The following is a 15,705-nucleotide window of genomic DNA, read 5'->3' on the forward strand; positions in this document are numbered from 1 at the left end:
GTGATCTATTTTCACTAGACAAAGGATCAGAAGAATTACTGAAGAGAGATCTAAGAGAGCATACCCAGAGATTTTATTGTAAGAGCTTTAAAGGAGGGAAATACGAATTAAGGGGAGTAGACTATTACCAAACTGCTCGGGGCCGAACCTCTTTAAGAATCGTGTGTTCTTTATTTATCTTTTCATACTATATCTAAATTATATCATTTATCGCTTACAATCAAGACTTGCTGTTGTTGGCTAAAAGCGAGGCAAAAAACTTCAAAAGAATATTTGTGGGGCTAACATTTCATAAACGACACAAGAGAGACGCAAGGACCGTCGTCGTTTCGAACAAGGACTCACGCCTATCAACTTATTCCACCCAGGCTTTTTAGAAATTCGTCTTCGTCGTCTTTTCCTGAAAATCTCTGGTTCCTAGTTCTACCTCCCCAACCTCTCTCCCCATTTTCCACTATTTGGTGCCCTAACACGATGGGTAAAGCCGTGGTTTCCGACGAAGAAGGTTAGTCACTCTCTCTCTCTCTCTCATCGAAACCACTTTTTTTGCGTCTATTTCCATGTAATTATTGGGCTATAGCTCTGGCCCAAGCCCTAGCCCTATTTTCTTCTTTTCTAATGGAATTATGGCGTTATTTGATACTGGTGATGTTCAATTTGTGCAGATGAGGTCGAACTCGACGAGGAAGACAGGGAGCCTGTTGATGGCGACGGAGGTCATGATCGAGACGACGATGAAGAGGATGAGGATGACGGTACGCTCTTCTAGTTTTTCGCCTCTCGTTTTTTTTTTCTCTATGTAGTTTGTATAGTTTGTATAGAGTTCTGAGCTTTAATTTCTTGCTTTATTGGATTGGAAGGTTAGGTTTAGTTGGTCTAGCTTTGCTTTTGTCTTTGGATTTTTCATAGAAGATTGAAAACTTTGTGGGCGTAGGGTTGGATTGGGTCAGTTATGATGAGAACATGCAGTGGTAATTTTGACCAAAAAAGGATCAGGTTTTGGTCATTGGTTCGCTCTTATGGGGTCAAAGAGAAGATATTATTTTTATTTATTTTTGGCGGAAAAAGAGAGATTGTAGCTGCGTTAACGACGAAGTCTTGAACAAATGTGCAATTGTTGGAAGGATTTCTTATAACCCAATAATATCCCCATACAGCTTAAGAGAAACTTGCAAAATCATATGCGGCAAAGATTGCTTCACCGTAAATTTGACGAAAGCACAATCTTTGAAAAATAATTATGCCGAAGTATTAGCTTATGGAGAATGGATGGTTGTAGAAATGAGTCAGATGACAATTTTATCTTTGAAGAAGACTGAAGTGAAAGAACCATCTTAACTTTTGGGATTTCTGATAACTTAAATTTTCTGTTATCATTTTCCTAGTTATACTTTAAGCCTTTTAAGGGTTTGGATGTCTTAATCTTTGTGGATGCATTTTGAAATGCTCTTCAAGAAGGACAGGCCTGTTGGATTATTAACTGTTTGTTCTGTCACTTGTAATCGTGCACTCTCTAGAGATTGTTTTTGTCTGATATATTGTTAACCGTGCCATTGATTATTTATTTATTTATTTAATTGCAGAAGAAGGACAAGATGAATATGAAAAGGATGGTTTTATAGTAGATGATGTTGATGAAGAAGAACCAGATGAAGAGGAAGATAGGGTGGATAGTGATGAGGAGAGACAGAAAAAGAAGAAAAGAAAGAAAAAGTGAGTGTTTGATCATTGTGTTGCTGTCTTTTTGTCTAGATAATTTGGAGTTGCTATTTGAAATTCCTATGAAAGAGGGAAAATATAAAATCTGATTTTTTTGTGCTCCTTTAAACTAGCACCAATGGAATTGATGTTTCCATGTTAGTCTACTTCAGTTATATATTGCTTGAGAATTATTTTCTTATCATCTTCTGTAGACACTACAATTGGAAAGTTTTATTGGTGAATCTATTATGCAGCTTGGTCTCTGTTTTAGCTATATTAAATAAGGTTTTTGCTGACAGTTTCTTCTTGCAATTTTTATAGAGAGGAGTACACCCTTGATGAAGATGATTATGAGCTTCTTGAGTATAACAATGTCATACCTCGCAGGAAGGTTGAGCGAATCTTTTTTTTGTTGTCTACGTGTGTAGTTTGAAGTCGAATTCATTTCTGTTTTGTGATTAACTTTAGGGTCCTTGTTTTTAATATTGTCAGGATAAAAAGTTTAAACGGCTTAAAAAAGCTCAGAGGCAAAATGCTGCGGAGTCTTCCGGTTTTTCTGATGAGGAGGAATTTGATGGAAGTGGTAAAGTTGGACGAACTGCAGAGGAGAAGCTTAAGCGCAGTTTATTTGGCGACGATGAAGGTACATTTTGATTTTTTCTTCTAGAATAATTAGTGTGTGTATATATTTTAACAATGAACTGCTACAGGTGCTTTGCTTGAGGACATTGCTGAAGAGGAGGAACCAGTGGAAGAGGAAGATGATGGAGAAATTGGTGACGATGATGAAATGGCAGACTTCATTGTAGATGAAGAATTTGATGAAAGTGGAGTTCCTATGAGGTATTTCTCAATCAGCATCAGCTCTGTTTTGTGTTAATTGTCCATCTAGGAACTTCCTGCTGTTTTGTAAAACAAAGCTTTCTTTTTAATACATTAACATCTTGTTCAGACAGAGGAAGTTGAAGAGAAAGAAATCTCGGCAGGCATCGGGTGTTTCCTCATCTGCTTTGCAGGAAGCTCATGAAATATTTGGTGATGTTGATGAATTGTTACAACTTAGAAAACAGGGACTGGATTCTGGTGAATGGAAGGAAAGGAGACTTGAAGATGAATTTGAACCAATTGTTCTATCTGAAAAGTATATGACAGAGAAGGACGACCAGATTCGGGAGCTTGATGTTCCAGAAAGAATGCAGGTTCTGAGTTTGTCTTGAAATATGTGATTTGTTCCTGTAATTGTGCAGTGTAGCTTCTTGAACGAGAGCAATTTGCCTCGCATTTATTTCTTATTTATTTATTTATCTCCAGGTTTCTGAGGAAAGCACTGGTTCTCCTCCTCTGGATGAAATTAGTATTATGGCTGAGAGTACCTGGATACATAAGCAACTTACATCTGGTGTGATGCCTTTGTTTGGTGAGACTCATGGCCAGGATTTATCTGTAAACAGGGATGACATCATCAGATTTTTGGACCTTCATCATGTGCAGAAGTTGGATGTTAGTCTCTAATCAATGTTTACATACCCATATTTAAATGATATATATTTACAATATTGTTTTGCTGTTATCAGATACCTTTTATTGCTATGTATCGAAAAGAGGAGTGTCTAAGCTTGTTGAAGGATCCTGATGATGACAATCAAGATACTGAAAGAACTCCTAGTCTGAAGTGGCATAAGGTGAATGTGTTCTTGGCTAAAACAACTGTTAAATACTGTGTGATCTTAGTTTTAAAAATCGGTCGAGCTCGAGGCGAATTGGTGAAAAAACGTATCGAGGCTATGCCTCATCAGCTGTCATTGAGGTGTACTTGAGGCGCACACCTCAACAGTGGGCCTTTTTTGTGTATTAGGGCTGTTGTTTTGTGGGCTGATTTGGGCTTTTTTTTTTTTTTTTCAAAAAAAAAAGCTTTTCCAATAACTATTTTCAGACTTTTAAATGACTATGGGATTTAGTTTAGGCCTTTTTCAACAGATTTTTAATAGAAAAATACAACTTTAAAAACCCCAAGCCTCTCATACATTATCTCCGATCTCTCCGCAGTCGAGTCCCTCCTTCGTCAGTCCTCATCTATCTCACGCATGTATTTATTCTTTATATGTTTAGGACTTTTACCATTTTTCATTTGAAATTGAACCTTTTATGAATTTAGTTCATGATTTTAAGACTTAACTAGTATTTTTCATGAATATTATGACTTTGTTATGGAATTATGTGTTTTTTTAATATGAATTTTATGACGTTTTTCTTCTTATTGTTGAGGCATATGCCTTGCGAGACTAAGGGAAAATGCCTCAGTACTCGATCCTGTTGGTGAACAACAGAACTTAATGAATAAGTGTTTGCGTGCTTCTTTGCAGGTGCTCTGGGCAATTCAGGACCTGGACAGAAAGTGGTTGCTTCTTCAGAAACGAAAGAGTGCTCTCCAATTATACTACAATAAGCGGTTTGAGGAGGAATCTCGACGTGTTTATGATGAGAGAAAGCTTGCCTTCAATCAGCCCATTTTTGAGTCAATTATGAATGCACTTAAAGCTGCAGCATCAGAAAGAGAAGTTGATGATGTTGACTCGAAGTTTAACTTGCATTTCCCAGCTGGTGAGGTTGGTGCCGATGAAGGGCAATATAAGCGGCCCAAAAGGAAATCACTGTATAGTGTTTGCAGTAAGGCTGGCTTGTATGATGTTGCAAGCAAGTTTGGGTACAGCTCTGAGCAATTTGGATTGCAGTTATCATTGGAAAGGATGGTAAGTTTGTTTCTTGGAGTTACCATTCTTTTTATGTTGGAACTTTGGGTAAATGTGTGTATGTGTTTATCCAATTCATTGTAGAGGATGGATGAATTGGAGGATGCCAGGGAAACACCAGAGGAGATGGCTTCTACATATACTTGTGCCATGTTTGAGTCACCTCAAGCTGTTCTCAAAGGAGCTAGGCATATGGTATGCCTTGATTAACTTTGTATTCTCTAGTATTTAAGTTTTCTTTTTGAGGCTTCATGGTGTTGTTAATTTGATTTTCCTGACAGTTAGTTGTGCTTTGTCTCAGGCAGCTGTTGAGATAAGTTGTGAGCCGTGTGTCAGGAAGTATGTTAGAGCCAATTACTTGGATAATGTTGTGATATCAACTTGCCCAACAGCTGATGGCAAAGTTGCAATAGATTCTTTTCATCAGTTTTCTGGAGTTAAGTGGCTGCGTGAAAAGCCACTAACTAGTTTTAAGGATGCACAGTGGCTCCTCATCCAGAAAGCTGAAGAGGAAAAGCTTCTTCAAGTGACTATTAAGCTGCCAGAGGAGAAACTAAATAAGTTGATAAATGACTTCAATGAGTACTATCTTAGTGATGGTGTTAGTAAGTCTGCTCAACTGTGGAATGAGCAGCGAAAGTTGATATTGCAGGATGCTCTTTTTACTTTTCTCCTCCCTTCCATGGAGAAAGAAGCAAGAGCCTTGCTGACTAGTAGAGCCAAGAACTGGTTGCTAATGGAATATGGAAAGCTTTTGTGGAACAAAGTTTCAGTGGGACCATATCAAAGGAAGGAGAATGACATGAACTCTGATGATGAAGCTGCACCAAGGGTCATGGCTTGCTGTTGGGGTCCAGGAAAACCAGCCACCACATTTGTGATGCTCGATTCAGCTGGAGAGGTGCTAGACGTTCTGTATACTGGCTCCCTCACCTTACGGTCTCAAAATGTAACTGATCAGCAACGGAAGAAAAATGATCAAGAACGGGTTTTAAAGTTTATGACAGACCATCAACCTCATGTTGTTGTTCTAGGGGCTGTTAATTTGTCTTGTACCCGCCTGAAGGATGATATTTATGAGGTGAGCTTCTAACTTTGTAGTGATTGAAATTGCTGTTGGATACCTTTTTATACAAGTAACTAAACTTGCTTATTGCTTATATATATATTTTGTTTATACATAATTTTATATTGTATGACTATAGCAAGCTGAATCGTATTATATAATATTATATTATTATATGACTTACAAAGCTAATATAAAATACATTAATACAACGTGAAAGGTGGGTGTGCTCTTAGGTCTTACGCTTGGACCTTTCATTTCCTTGCCTTTTCTTTGACTTCATTTTATGTCATGACTGTAGTAGATCTTCCTTCATATTTGGATCTTTGGTCAGTGAAATCTGAATTTAATCCTATAGTTAGTAACTAAGTTTGCATGTATACATATTTTATTTATACATAATTTTTTATTGCATGACTTTAGCAAGCTGAATCGTACATTAATATATATTTGACTTACAAAGCTAATATTAAACACATTAATACAATGTGGAAGGTGCGTTGCTCTTAGGTCATAAGCTTGAACCTTTCATTTCCTTGCTTTTTCTTTGACTTCATTTTATATCATTTTTGTAATAGATCTTCCTTCATATTTGGATATTTGGTCAATTTAATCTGAATTTAATCCTTTAGTTAGTAACTAAACTTGCTTATATACATATTTTTTTATTGTATGACTTTAGCAAGCTGAATCGTACAATAATATATACTTGACTTACAAAGCTAACATAAAACACATTAATATAATGTGAAAGGTGGGTGTGCTCTTAGTAGGTCTTACTCTTAAGCTTGGACCTTTCATTTCCATGCAATCTGAATTTAATCCTTTGTTTTTCATTTTTCATTTTAATCCTGATAAATTTAATCCGAGTATAGCTTGGGTGCTATATAAATATGTGGCTATCCTGATATATGTTTTTCAATGCCATTTGATTCTGGAAGCACCTCACACATAACCTTGTATTACAAATTATTTTTAACTTTTGAAGATCAAATTTCATGCTTTTGAGGCCTTAATAATGTTGTGCATAAAATAATTGGATTGAATAAATTACGAAATGGTTAGAGAAAACATTCTTCATTTTGACAAATGGAATTTACTTTTCTCTTGTTTGTATCAGATTATCTTTAAGATGGTGGAAGAAAACCCAAGGGATGTTGGGCATGACATGGACGGCCTAAGCATTGTGTATGGAGATGAATCCTTGCCTCGTTTGTACGAAAATTCTCGGGTTTCATCTGATCAGCTACCTGGACAATCAGGCAAGTATTTTGTCACTAACATAGATGTTTTAGGAGTTATTAAAAAAAAGATGTAATTGGATTGAATATGTATATTCGTTGATCTTTTCCCTTTTATTTTGTTAGGCATTGTTAAACGGGCTGTAGCCCTAGGAAGATTTCTTCAAAACCCACTGGCCATGGTATCCACACTATGCGGACCTGGAAAGGAAATTTTGTCTTGGAAACTTAATCCCTTGGAAACCTTTCTTACCACTGATGAGAAATACGGAATGGTTGAACAGGTCATGGTAGATGTTACAAACCAGGTGGGCCTTGACATAAATTTAGCTATAGGCCATGAATGGTTATTTGCTCCGTTGCAATTTGTTTCTGGGCTTGGACCCAGGAAGGCTGCATCTCTTCAAAGGTCTTTGGTAAGAGCTGCGACAATATTGACTAGAAAGGACTTTTTGACAGCCCATGGGCTCGGTAAAAAGGTGTTTGTCAATGCAGTTGGTTTTTTGCGTGTTCGGTGCAGCGGGATGGCTAGCAGCAGTCAATTCATTGATTTGTTAGATGATACAAGAATACATCCAGAATCCTATGCCCTTGCACAAGAGTTGGCTAAAGATGTTTATGATGAAGATGGTGCAAATGATGATGATGATGCAATGGAGATGGCAATAGAGCATGTTAGACATCAGCCTACTATTTTAAAAACTCTAGCAGTTGAGGAATATGCTAAAAGCAAGAACCGGGAGAATAAGATAGAAACATTTTATGATATTAAGAGGGAATTAATGCACGGCTTTCAGGACTGGCGTAAACAATATGAAGAGCCAAGTCAGGATGAAGAGTTCTATATGATCTCAGGTGAAACAGAAGATACTCTTGCTGAGGGGAGAATTGTTCAAGCCACAATCCGTAGGGTTCAAGCTCAAAAGGCTATCTGTGTTCTTGATTCTGGGTTGACTGGGATGCTTATGAAAGAAGATTATTCGGATGACGGGAGAGATATCTCTGAGTTATCTGACAGATTGCATGAAGGTGACATTCTCACTTGCAAGATTAAATCTATTCAGAAGAATAGGTATCAGGTTTTCCTAATTTCTAAAGAGAGTGAAATGAGAAACAATCGATATCAGAATGCTGGGGACCTTGATCCATATTACCATGAAGATCGAAGCAATCTGCAAAGTGAGCAAGAAAAAGCTCGTAAAGAAAAAGAACTAGCAAAGAAGCTTTTTAAGCCCAGAATGATTGTTCATCCACGTTTTCAGAATATAACTGCAGATGAAGCAATGCAGGTATGTTTTCAATAATTAGTGCGTGCAATTATTATTTATTTTTTTGCATGATCGTGGTGGGTTTGAATTATGTGTTGTGTAGTAAATTTATATTTTATTTTTGTAAGAAAAGATAAACCTTTTGTATGTATGCAATGTATTAACTCTATAGAACTTTTGAAGAATGATCTATTTTTCAATTAACCATAATGAATTATAGGGTTATTTTCTGCTTTCTTGATTGATGGCTTTTCCTTTGGATTCTTATTGTTGACTGCATATTTGGACTTCAAATGATAAATATTCACATTTGGATTTAAATGGTTTAAGATTTTTTTTCCTTTTACTTTTTCTTTTTCAAGAAAAGAGACAAAGGTCACTTGTCTTAGACTGACCTCCTCCCAAGTTTATTTAGGTAACCTCACTTATGTCAGAGGAAAGTTGTGGTAATAAAATAACATAAGAAATTAAGGCATAAAATACAGCAATAGCACTTTCAGCACTAAACCTGATACATTAGAGCCTATGTCTATAACCCCAAACCAAGGGACTAATCTAAAATTGATACTTGTGTTATTTTTCTCTTTATTGTTTGATAAAAGCTTATATTTTTTGTGGTTGTTTTTTGATATTTTTATGGTATCATTTGGAGTTGTATATTTTACCCAGTTATTGGGATTAAGAAGCCTTAGTTTACTATTGGGAGGAATTATGAAGGCAAATGTATGGCTGTTTTTATAAATTTATTATGCACTTTGAACAATGTAAAGACTTGGTTGATTGAGCAACTCTTCATCTCTTTTTGTTTCAGTTTTTGTCTGATAAGGATCCTGGTGAAAGTGTTATCCGTCCTAGTTCACGTGGACCTTCATTCTTAACATTGACTTTGAAAGTTTATGATGGAGTTTATGCTCACAAAGACATTGTTGAAGGTGGCAAGGAGCACAAGGACATCACCAGCTTACTCCGTATAGGAAAGACATTGAAAATTGGGGAGGACAATTTTGAAGATCTGGATGAGGTTAGTTTCCTATACATGCCCTTTCATATAATTGTTGGACCTTCTAAGTCTTTGAGTCTAACCTAATAGTTAATAATTCAATTTAGGTTTCATTGCTCTTAAAATTGTTGAATATAATTTTTGTTTTCTGTAACTGATTACCCTTACTGACTGTTGAACTTGTTTTGGTCTTTCTCGTGTACAAAACCGTAGGAAGCTAACATTAGAATTGGTTATTTTATTCTGGAGCTTATCGAAATTATTACTTGGATAATTATTGCTCCTTAGGGCTAGTTGGTGGTGTTCATGGATTTTTCCTAACTCATTTTTGGATAAAAATTTCACCATCTGACTTACGTGGACAGTGGGAAACCTTGATGTAGCATGTTTTTGAGTTTTATTTTAATTTTTTTTGTCTTGTGCTATTTTTCATTGTTACCACCAGTTCTCGTCTGCTACAAGTGAGGCTTTTCAATAAATTAGAGTGGGGGTCAGTCCAAGACAAGTGGCCTTTTTAAAAAAAATAAAAAATTCACTGTATGACATTAATTATCTGAAATCTGACATGTGGTTCTTTATAACTTCATAATAGGTAATGGATCGATATGTTGATCCTTTGGTGGGTCATCTGAAGACAATGCTAAGTTACCGTAAGTTTAAGAAAGGTGCAAAAGCAGAAGTTGATGAACTCTTGAAAATTGAGAAAGCAGAGCATCCTATGAGGATAGTTTATTGCTTTGGCATATCCCATGAACATCCTGGCACTTTCATTCTGACTTACATACGAAGTTCAAATCCACACCATGAGTATATTGGTCTCTATCCAAAAGGGTTCAAGTTCAGAAAAAGGATGTTTGAGGACATTGATCGCCTTGTAGCATATTTTCAGCGGCATATCGATGATCCTCAGCATGATTCAGCACCATCAATTAGATCAGTTGCTGCTATGGTGCCGATGCGAAGTCCTGCAGCTGGGGGCTCTTCGGGGACGTCTGTTGGCAGTGGCTGGGGTGGTTCATCAAACGAGGGTGGACGGAGAGGTCATTCTTTTGACAGGGAACGTTCTTCTACTCCGGGTTCAAGAACAGGTGAAGTTGAAAAGATTCATACTTGGGTTTTTAACTTTGTTTAATCACCGTTTGAGAGGTTGCTCAAATGATCATAAGAGGTCCCAAATGGTCAGATATTTGATTTGTTTCCACAGGTTTGGGTCTAATATAGCAATTATTATAGTTTCTTGGTTCCTAAATTTTGTAAGGTTAGGCAGGGAGAACGCTAAAAATATTAACAAAAATTAATAGATATTAGCTTCCACGTTCATGTTTGTGATATTGTAATCTAATGCATACCTGTTTGAGATAGTCTCTGAAAATGCTTCTATGTTCTGTCTGTAAGCAAATGTCACAGGGTTCTTGGTTTTAGAGATTCGTGATTTACATTTCTCATGTTTGTGTTGCAGACCGCAATGACTTTAGAAATGGTGGTAGTCGAGGTGGAGGTGGACACCCAAGTGGGGTGCCTAGGCCATATGGTGGGCGTGGCCGTGGGCGAGGTTCATACGACAGTAGAGGGAATAGCTCCAACAATGAAAGACAGGAGTCTGGTTATGATGCTCCCAAATGGGATTCAGCTGCCAAAGATGGAGATGATGGTTGGAGCAGTGGTGGTGGAAATAGTTGGGGTGGTGGGGCCAATGACAGTGATAATGGACAATGGAGCAGTGGAAGAGGAAGGGATGCTGGTGGAGCCACAGGGGGGTGGGGTTCGGGCCCCAAAAAGAGTTCAACCCAGTCTGAAAGCGGGAATGGATGGTCTGGCAGTGGAGGTGGTTGGTGAGGGTCGTAAAACTTCTTATCCAACCCGTCATCCAACTGCATGCTTATGCCATCACTTATTCCTGACGTTTCTGAGTTTTGACTAGTTTTCCTGCCCATGGAACATAATAACTTTGCTTTTGTGGTGCTTTTGCTTTTCTAACCTGTACGTACATTTACATGAGTTATCAATGTTTTTTTTTAAAAGAAAGTCTTGTTTTGGAGCATGTGCATGATGAGATTAATGGCTGCCAAAGAGCAGGCAGACACTATAAATAAGCTGAAGCAACACGAGTCACTATGTCAGTGTGGCTTATTATCTTGTTCAAACGCTTTTCCCTATTCTGAGAAATGTGTTTTGCTTCAAATCTCGAAAGATGAGGTGGATTATCGTCTACTTCGATTTTTTATATTTTTTGAGTTACAGATTTGTCGTTCCTACATTCCAAATAAGAGACCTCATTTTTGGATATATAAATAAAAACCAAAGAAGACGCCAGAGAGAACATATAACGAAAGCATTTTATTCGAAGTACATACAATCAAAAGAGAAGTAGACTTTACATGAAAAGCATTCCAATAATTTTCATTCGCATTTAAAACATCAAACAGGTAGTCTTCAGGGTCCTAAAATCTGATCACTTGTGATGAGCAGTTAATGCTCCTGAAAAATTAGTTTTCGTCAAATGGCCATCCAGTATACCCCATCTAGTAATTATTTTCACGCATAGTTGGGGAGCTAGTTCTAGCTCTCGTGTTACGGTTGGAGCTAGAACTAGAACTAGAGCGAAATGGCCACAGATATGACAATGGATGTCTCCTTCCATTATTTGTTCTAATGTTTTCCCTTTCACTGGTGTTGCTGCTGCTGCTGCTGTTTCGATTAGTTGAGCTCCTGGCGTTATTAAGTCCTTGAGCTGGCAGTTCTTGGCGGCAAACAGGGCAAGAGTTGTGCTGGCTCAACCATGGTATAATGCAGTCCGAGTGATACAAGTGGTCACATGGCATTTGCCTCGCTTCAGATCCCAGCTCAAATTTATCTTTGCATACAGGACAGTGTGAATCAGAACGAAGATGCCTACTAGATATCTTGATAGTTGGCATGGCATCTATTAATGATCTGGCTGCTGGGGGAGGGCCTCGTCGTCGGTCATTAGTTGAAAGCTGCTCAAGTAGTTCTTCAAGCCCAGGGCCAATAAAATAATCGCCAACATTACCACGTGTTACACCAATGCCAGGAGTCCCACTAAAAAGAGATTCGAACCCACCGTTTCCGGACAACCTAAAAGGAATCTGTCCACCAAAGATTAACAAAGGACCAACCCCTGGGTTATGTTCAGGAACTAGATCTAGTCTATCGCTTCTGTCAACCATCCGTTGCCTCATAAACGTTGAGATAGAATCCAATAGTTGGAATCGCCGATCACGGTCACCCTCACTATCCAGATCAAACAAATCGACTGGATTGGCTGGCACAATATCATCAAGTTTTTCAATAAATCCACAATCACAGCTGGGGCAAACGGCATCTCGCCCTCGCAGTCGAATTGGCCGTCTACATCTGTAGCACCAATGAGTGTTTCGGCCACTCATCCTCTTTCTCACTCTCACAAATCTTTAAGAGTATAGAATCCTACTCTAGTCCTTCGAACTCCTTAGGTCTTTCTTTAACTAATACCTGAACGGAAATAAATTAATAAAAGAGAAGGTTTTATCTGCACATATTGACTAACAAACTAAAAAAAGATTGAATACAAAATGTGACATGCATATAAAACCGTAAACTGATTCAACTTCAATCATATAAAAAGTTCCGTTCCCAAAATTGACAACAAAAAGTCCAAAAAATTTCAAGCAACGGTTTTTCGAACATCAATGGTGCCCATTGGAAAGTTAAATCCCGCTAACGTTTAGAGGGTGTACGATTGAGTCATGACGCTTAAGGAAATCGAATCGAAACTTCGTAGGTTTACTTCGCAGATCTAAAATAGCATTAAGCTCCATGTAAAAGAGAATTTCATAAAAATCCCGTATAGAAAAAATTAGAAATTCTTACCAATCAAAATTACTCGCCAAATGATTAAATTAAAATGAATTAAATCAATTTCAAATTATTAGTATTATATCTTTTTTAGGTAAAAAGAAAAGAGCCCAAATCCAGAAGAAAACACGTCAAATTTCTACCCTTTTCATAACTGAACGAAAAATAATAAAAAAAAGTCCCGAATGGCTTAATCAAATAACAAAATGACATGACAATATCAAAGCTCACATCTTAACAAAAGAGATATAATCTTTGCATAAAATTCAAAAGAAATTGAACCAAATTGGGCGTTAGATTAGATAATTTTTTTTTTCCAGAAATGCGTTAGATTAGATAATGAAAATACACATCTGATATCAAAATAAGAAACAAGGATGTACCTTGTGCAAATCGAGAAAAAACCAAGTGGATCCGAAAAACCAAAAACCGCCAGGAGCGAGAGAAGAAGAGATTGGATGAAACTCTAGGCTGGGCCAAGGGGATTTGAGTGGAAATTGGGGTTTTTTTTAGTTTAATATTATTATTCATTTTTATTTATTTAATTAGTAAGGGGAAGAGGGAGGAGAAGCCTAGGTGGGTTGTTGTCGCTTATCCTTAATTACACCGTTACACGTGGTGCTTTAAATCTTTTCTTCTTCTCTCACTGTGGACGTTGCTAACATTTTCTTGGTTTTAGTAATCACATGTTTCAATAGATAAATAAATGAATTGCTACAAATAAATAAATAAAAACTTTTTATATATTTGTATCTGTTATAAATATTATTAATTATGTGGATGTCCAAATCTTTTATTTATTACCATTAATTGTAATTAACATTACTTTTTTCTTAATTTCCCTTTTTCTTAGTTTCTTAATATCTTACTCTTGTATTTGTATAAATAGGGGTTCACCCCATTGGAATAAAGAACTCAGAAATTCTCATTCACTTTCTCTTTCTCTCTTCATCTTCTTCTTCTTTCTTCTCATCTACTTTATATTATTTTATATTATTTTATAACACGTTATCAGCACGAGTCTCTGCCCAAGCTTCAAGCATGAGTCTCTTCCTAAGACCCAATGTAAGTATTTTGTTAAAATTCTTGAATTGTTTCAAAGTCACGATACACTAAATATATATTTATATATATACTTATCTGACTGAAACAATTTCAAGAATCCTTTGTTTTCTTTTTTTCTTTTTATCTATATATATCTATATATTATATATGTATGTATATGTTTTTATATATTTATTATTGATTCATATATATATACATATTATGTACTTATCATTCATAATATTTACAATATGTGTGTGTCTATGATATGATAGAGAAAATCTATATAAATTATACATATATCCAGAAGATTATGTATCATCGATAAAATATTGTGTTGTTACTAGAATTTCACAACACCAAGAAGTGTAATTTAGCTGGTAAAAGATAGAATTATTTGCAAGAATATAAATGCGAGTAGTCAACCTAAAACGGCGAGCACTCAAATGGGAATGCGAGAACAGACAACAAAGCCGGAAAAAATACAGAAGACGATGAAATATAGTGGTTCAGTCAGATTTTGTTCTGCTTAGTCCACTGTAGCAAGGGATTCGTAGGTCCATTTTCACGGTGGATCACCCCTTTATATACAAAGCAGGTGCCCAATCGGTTACATGAGGATCACATTTATTGTTAATCCATTATTTACACATTAAATTGTCATAATTAAACTCAGACAACGTTAACATTAATAAATATATGACAGTTACTGAACTCATCAACGTATGCGTCCTTCGCATCTGCGAGTTGACCGTTCGTGTTCCGTCTGTTGAGTTCGTGGGGTCGCACGTACGTTTGGAACGTCTGCGTCCTTAGGTGATCGCTCGTTACAAACATCGCATGCTGAAGTTGGTAGCATCTGGACATGCGAACTTACATTGGTCCGTTAGGGCTATTGGGTCATTGGGACCAAAACTGCATCATAGGGCATTGGCCTCTATACTTGCCGCGGAGGTATAGAGGGAGGCACTCGCACATGTTCTGACATATGCGAGTTGGGTCTACCCTGTATGATGAGGATTACGGTTATGCGGTGTGAATTAAGTCGCATCCGCGATACCTCGCTGGTTTTATCCTGGGCGAGGTCTAAACTTCGAGAAGCCTCTCCTGGACATTTCAGCCTTCACTGGAAGTCTGGATACACGTGTCCTTCAAGGAGGGGTCTGGTCTCGAGTTTCTAGGTGAGAGAAATCTCACTATAACACATGCCCCTAGTTTCGCGATGTGACTTGAGCGGTCACTGAGGGAAACTACTGCTCGAGAGACAGGTGAAAGGTTGTCACGAGGAGGTGACCTTTTGGTTGTCCCATCGAGGGTTTCGAAAAATGACGGCTGTAATGATTAATTTTCATTATCTCTAGGATGCCACGTCACGAAACTCTTCGGTTTTCGTGTAGGCGTGGCCATAGCTGGCCGTTAGATTGGGCGACCTTAGGCATTCTGGTTGCCACGTGTCACAATCCCAATAAATAAGGGATATGGGTATTTAAACGCTTTGATACGAATCAAATATCCCATTTTTCCCTCCTTTCTCTTAACTTCTCCCCAGTATATACACCCCAGAAAAAAGAAATTCATTCCAACTTTTCTGTCATTTTCCACAGCATTTTCATTCTCAGAAGTGATCGAGAACAACCGCAGGAATCGAAACTAAAGGTTAGCTTCTAAATCCCTGCATTTTCGTTTTCTGTTTTTTGGGGAAAATGTGCTTTCTTTCTGGTTTTGGGTGCTTATGGAAAACTCTTTTAGGAGGGTATGCTAGTGGGTATTTATGTGTTTT

General features: G+C 37.2%; 2 protein-coding genes and 1 non-coding gene across 3 annotated transcripts; 2 read left to right on the forward strand and 1 right to left on the reverse strand.

Moving 5' to 3' along the window:
* Nucleotides 1-253: 253 nt before the first annotated feature.
* On the forward strand, nt 254-11,237 carry LOC115698749 (transcription elongation factor SPT6 homolog). The gene is made up of 17 exons (XM_030625914.2): nt 254-505; nt 666-755; nt 1,584-1,713; nt 2,023-2,092; nt 2,194-2,344; nt 2,412-2,544; nt 2,654-2,900; nt 3,013-3,201; nt 3,276-3,383; nt 4,065-4,451; nt 4,536-4,646; nt 4,753-5,532; nt 6,638-6,779; nt 6,885-8,047; nt 8,838-9,047; nt 9,619-10,114; nt 10,486-11,237. The coding sequence occupies exons 1-17, from the start codon at nt 475-477 to the stop codon at nt 10,860-10,862; spliced, it is 4,815 nt and encodes a 1,604-aa protein (XP_030481774.1). The 5' UTR covers nt 254-474; the 3' UTR covers nt 10,863-11,237.
* On the forward strand, nt 6,362-6,472 carry LOC115701741 (small nucleolar RNA snoR80). Its single transcript, XR_004008727.1, has one exon. It is a non-coding gene; the product is annotated as a small nucleolar RNA snoR80 (small nucleolar RNA).
* Nucleotides 11,238-11,343: 106 nt separating the features above from the next.
* LOC115698750 (probable E3 ubiquitin-protein ligase RHC1A) lies at nt 11,344-13,526 on the reverse strand. The gene is made up of 2 exons (XM_030625915.2): nt 13,265-13,526; nt 11,344-12,518 (listed from the first exon to the last, which is right to left on the reverse strand). Exon 2 carries the CDS (start codon nt 12,431-12,433, stop codon nt 11,549-11,551), a length of 885 nt encoding a protein of 294 aa, XP_030481775.2. The 5' UTR covers nt 12,434-12,518; nt 13,265-13,526; the 3' UTR covers nt 11,344-11,548.
* Between the last annotated feature and the right edge of the window lie 2,179 nt (nt 13,527-15,705).

This window comes from Cannabis sativa, chromosome 8, assembly GCF_029168945.1.
Source record: "Cannabis sativa cultivar Pink pepper isolate KNU-18-1 chromosome 8, ASM2916894v1, whole genome shotgun sequence".
NCBI classification, from domain to species: domain Eukaryota; kingdom Viridiplantae; phylum Streptophyta; class Magnoliopsida; order Rosales; family Cannabaceae; genus Cannabis; species Cannabis sativa.

Excerpts from the sequence above, each read along its gene's own strand:
- LOC115698750 (XM_030625915.2), bottom strand. The coding sequence starts at position 12,433 with ATGAGTGGCCGAAACACTCATTGGTGCTACAGATGTAGACGGCCAATT.
- LOC115698749 (XM_030625914.2), top strand. The coding sequence starts at position 475 with ATGGGTAAAGCCGTGGTTTCCGACGAAGAAG. Across the intron at positions 2,093-2,193 it reads ATGTCATACCTCGCAGGAAG|GATAAAAAGTTTAAACGGCT; the intron begins GTTGAGCGAATC and ends TAATATTGTCAG. Across the intron at positions 6,780-6,884 it reads TCAGCTACCTGGACAATCAG|GCATTGTTAAACGGGCTGTA; the intron begins GCAAGTATTTTG and ends TTATTTTGTTAG.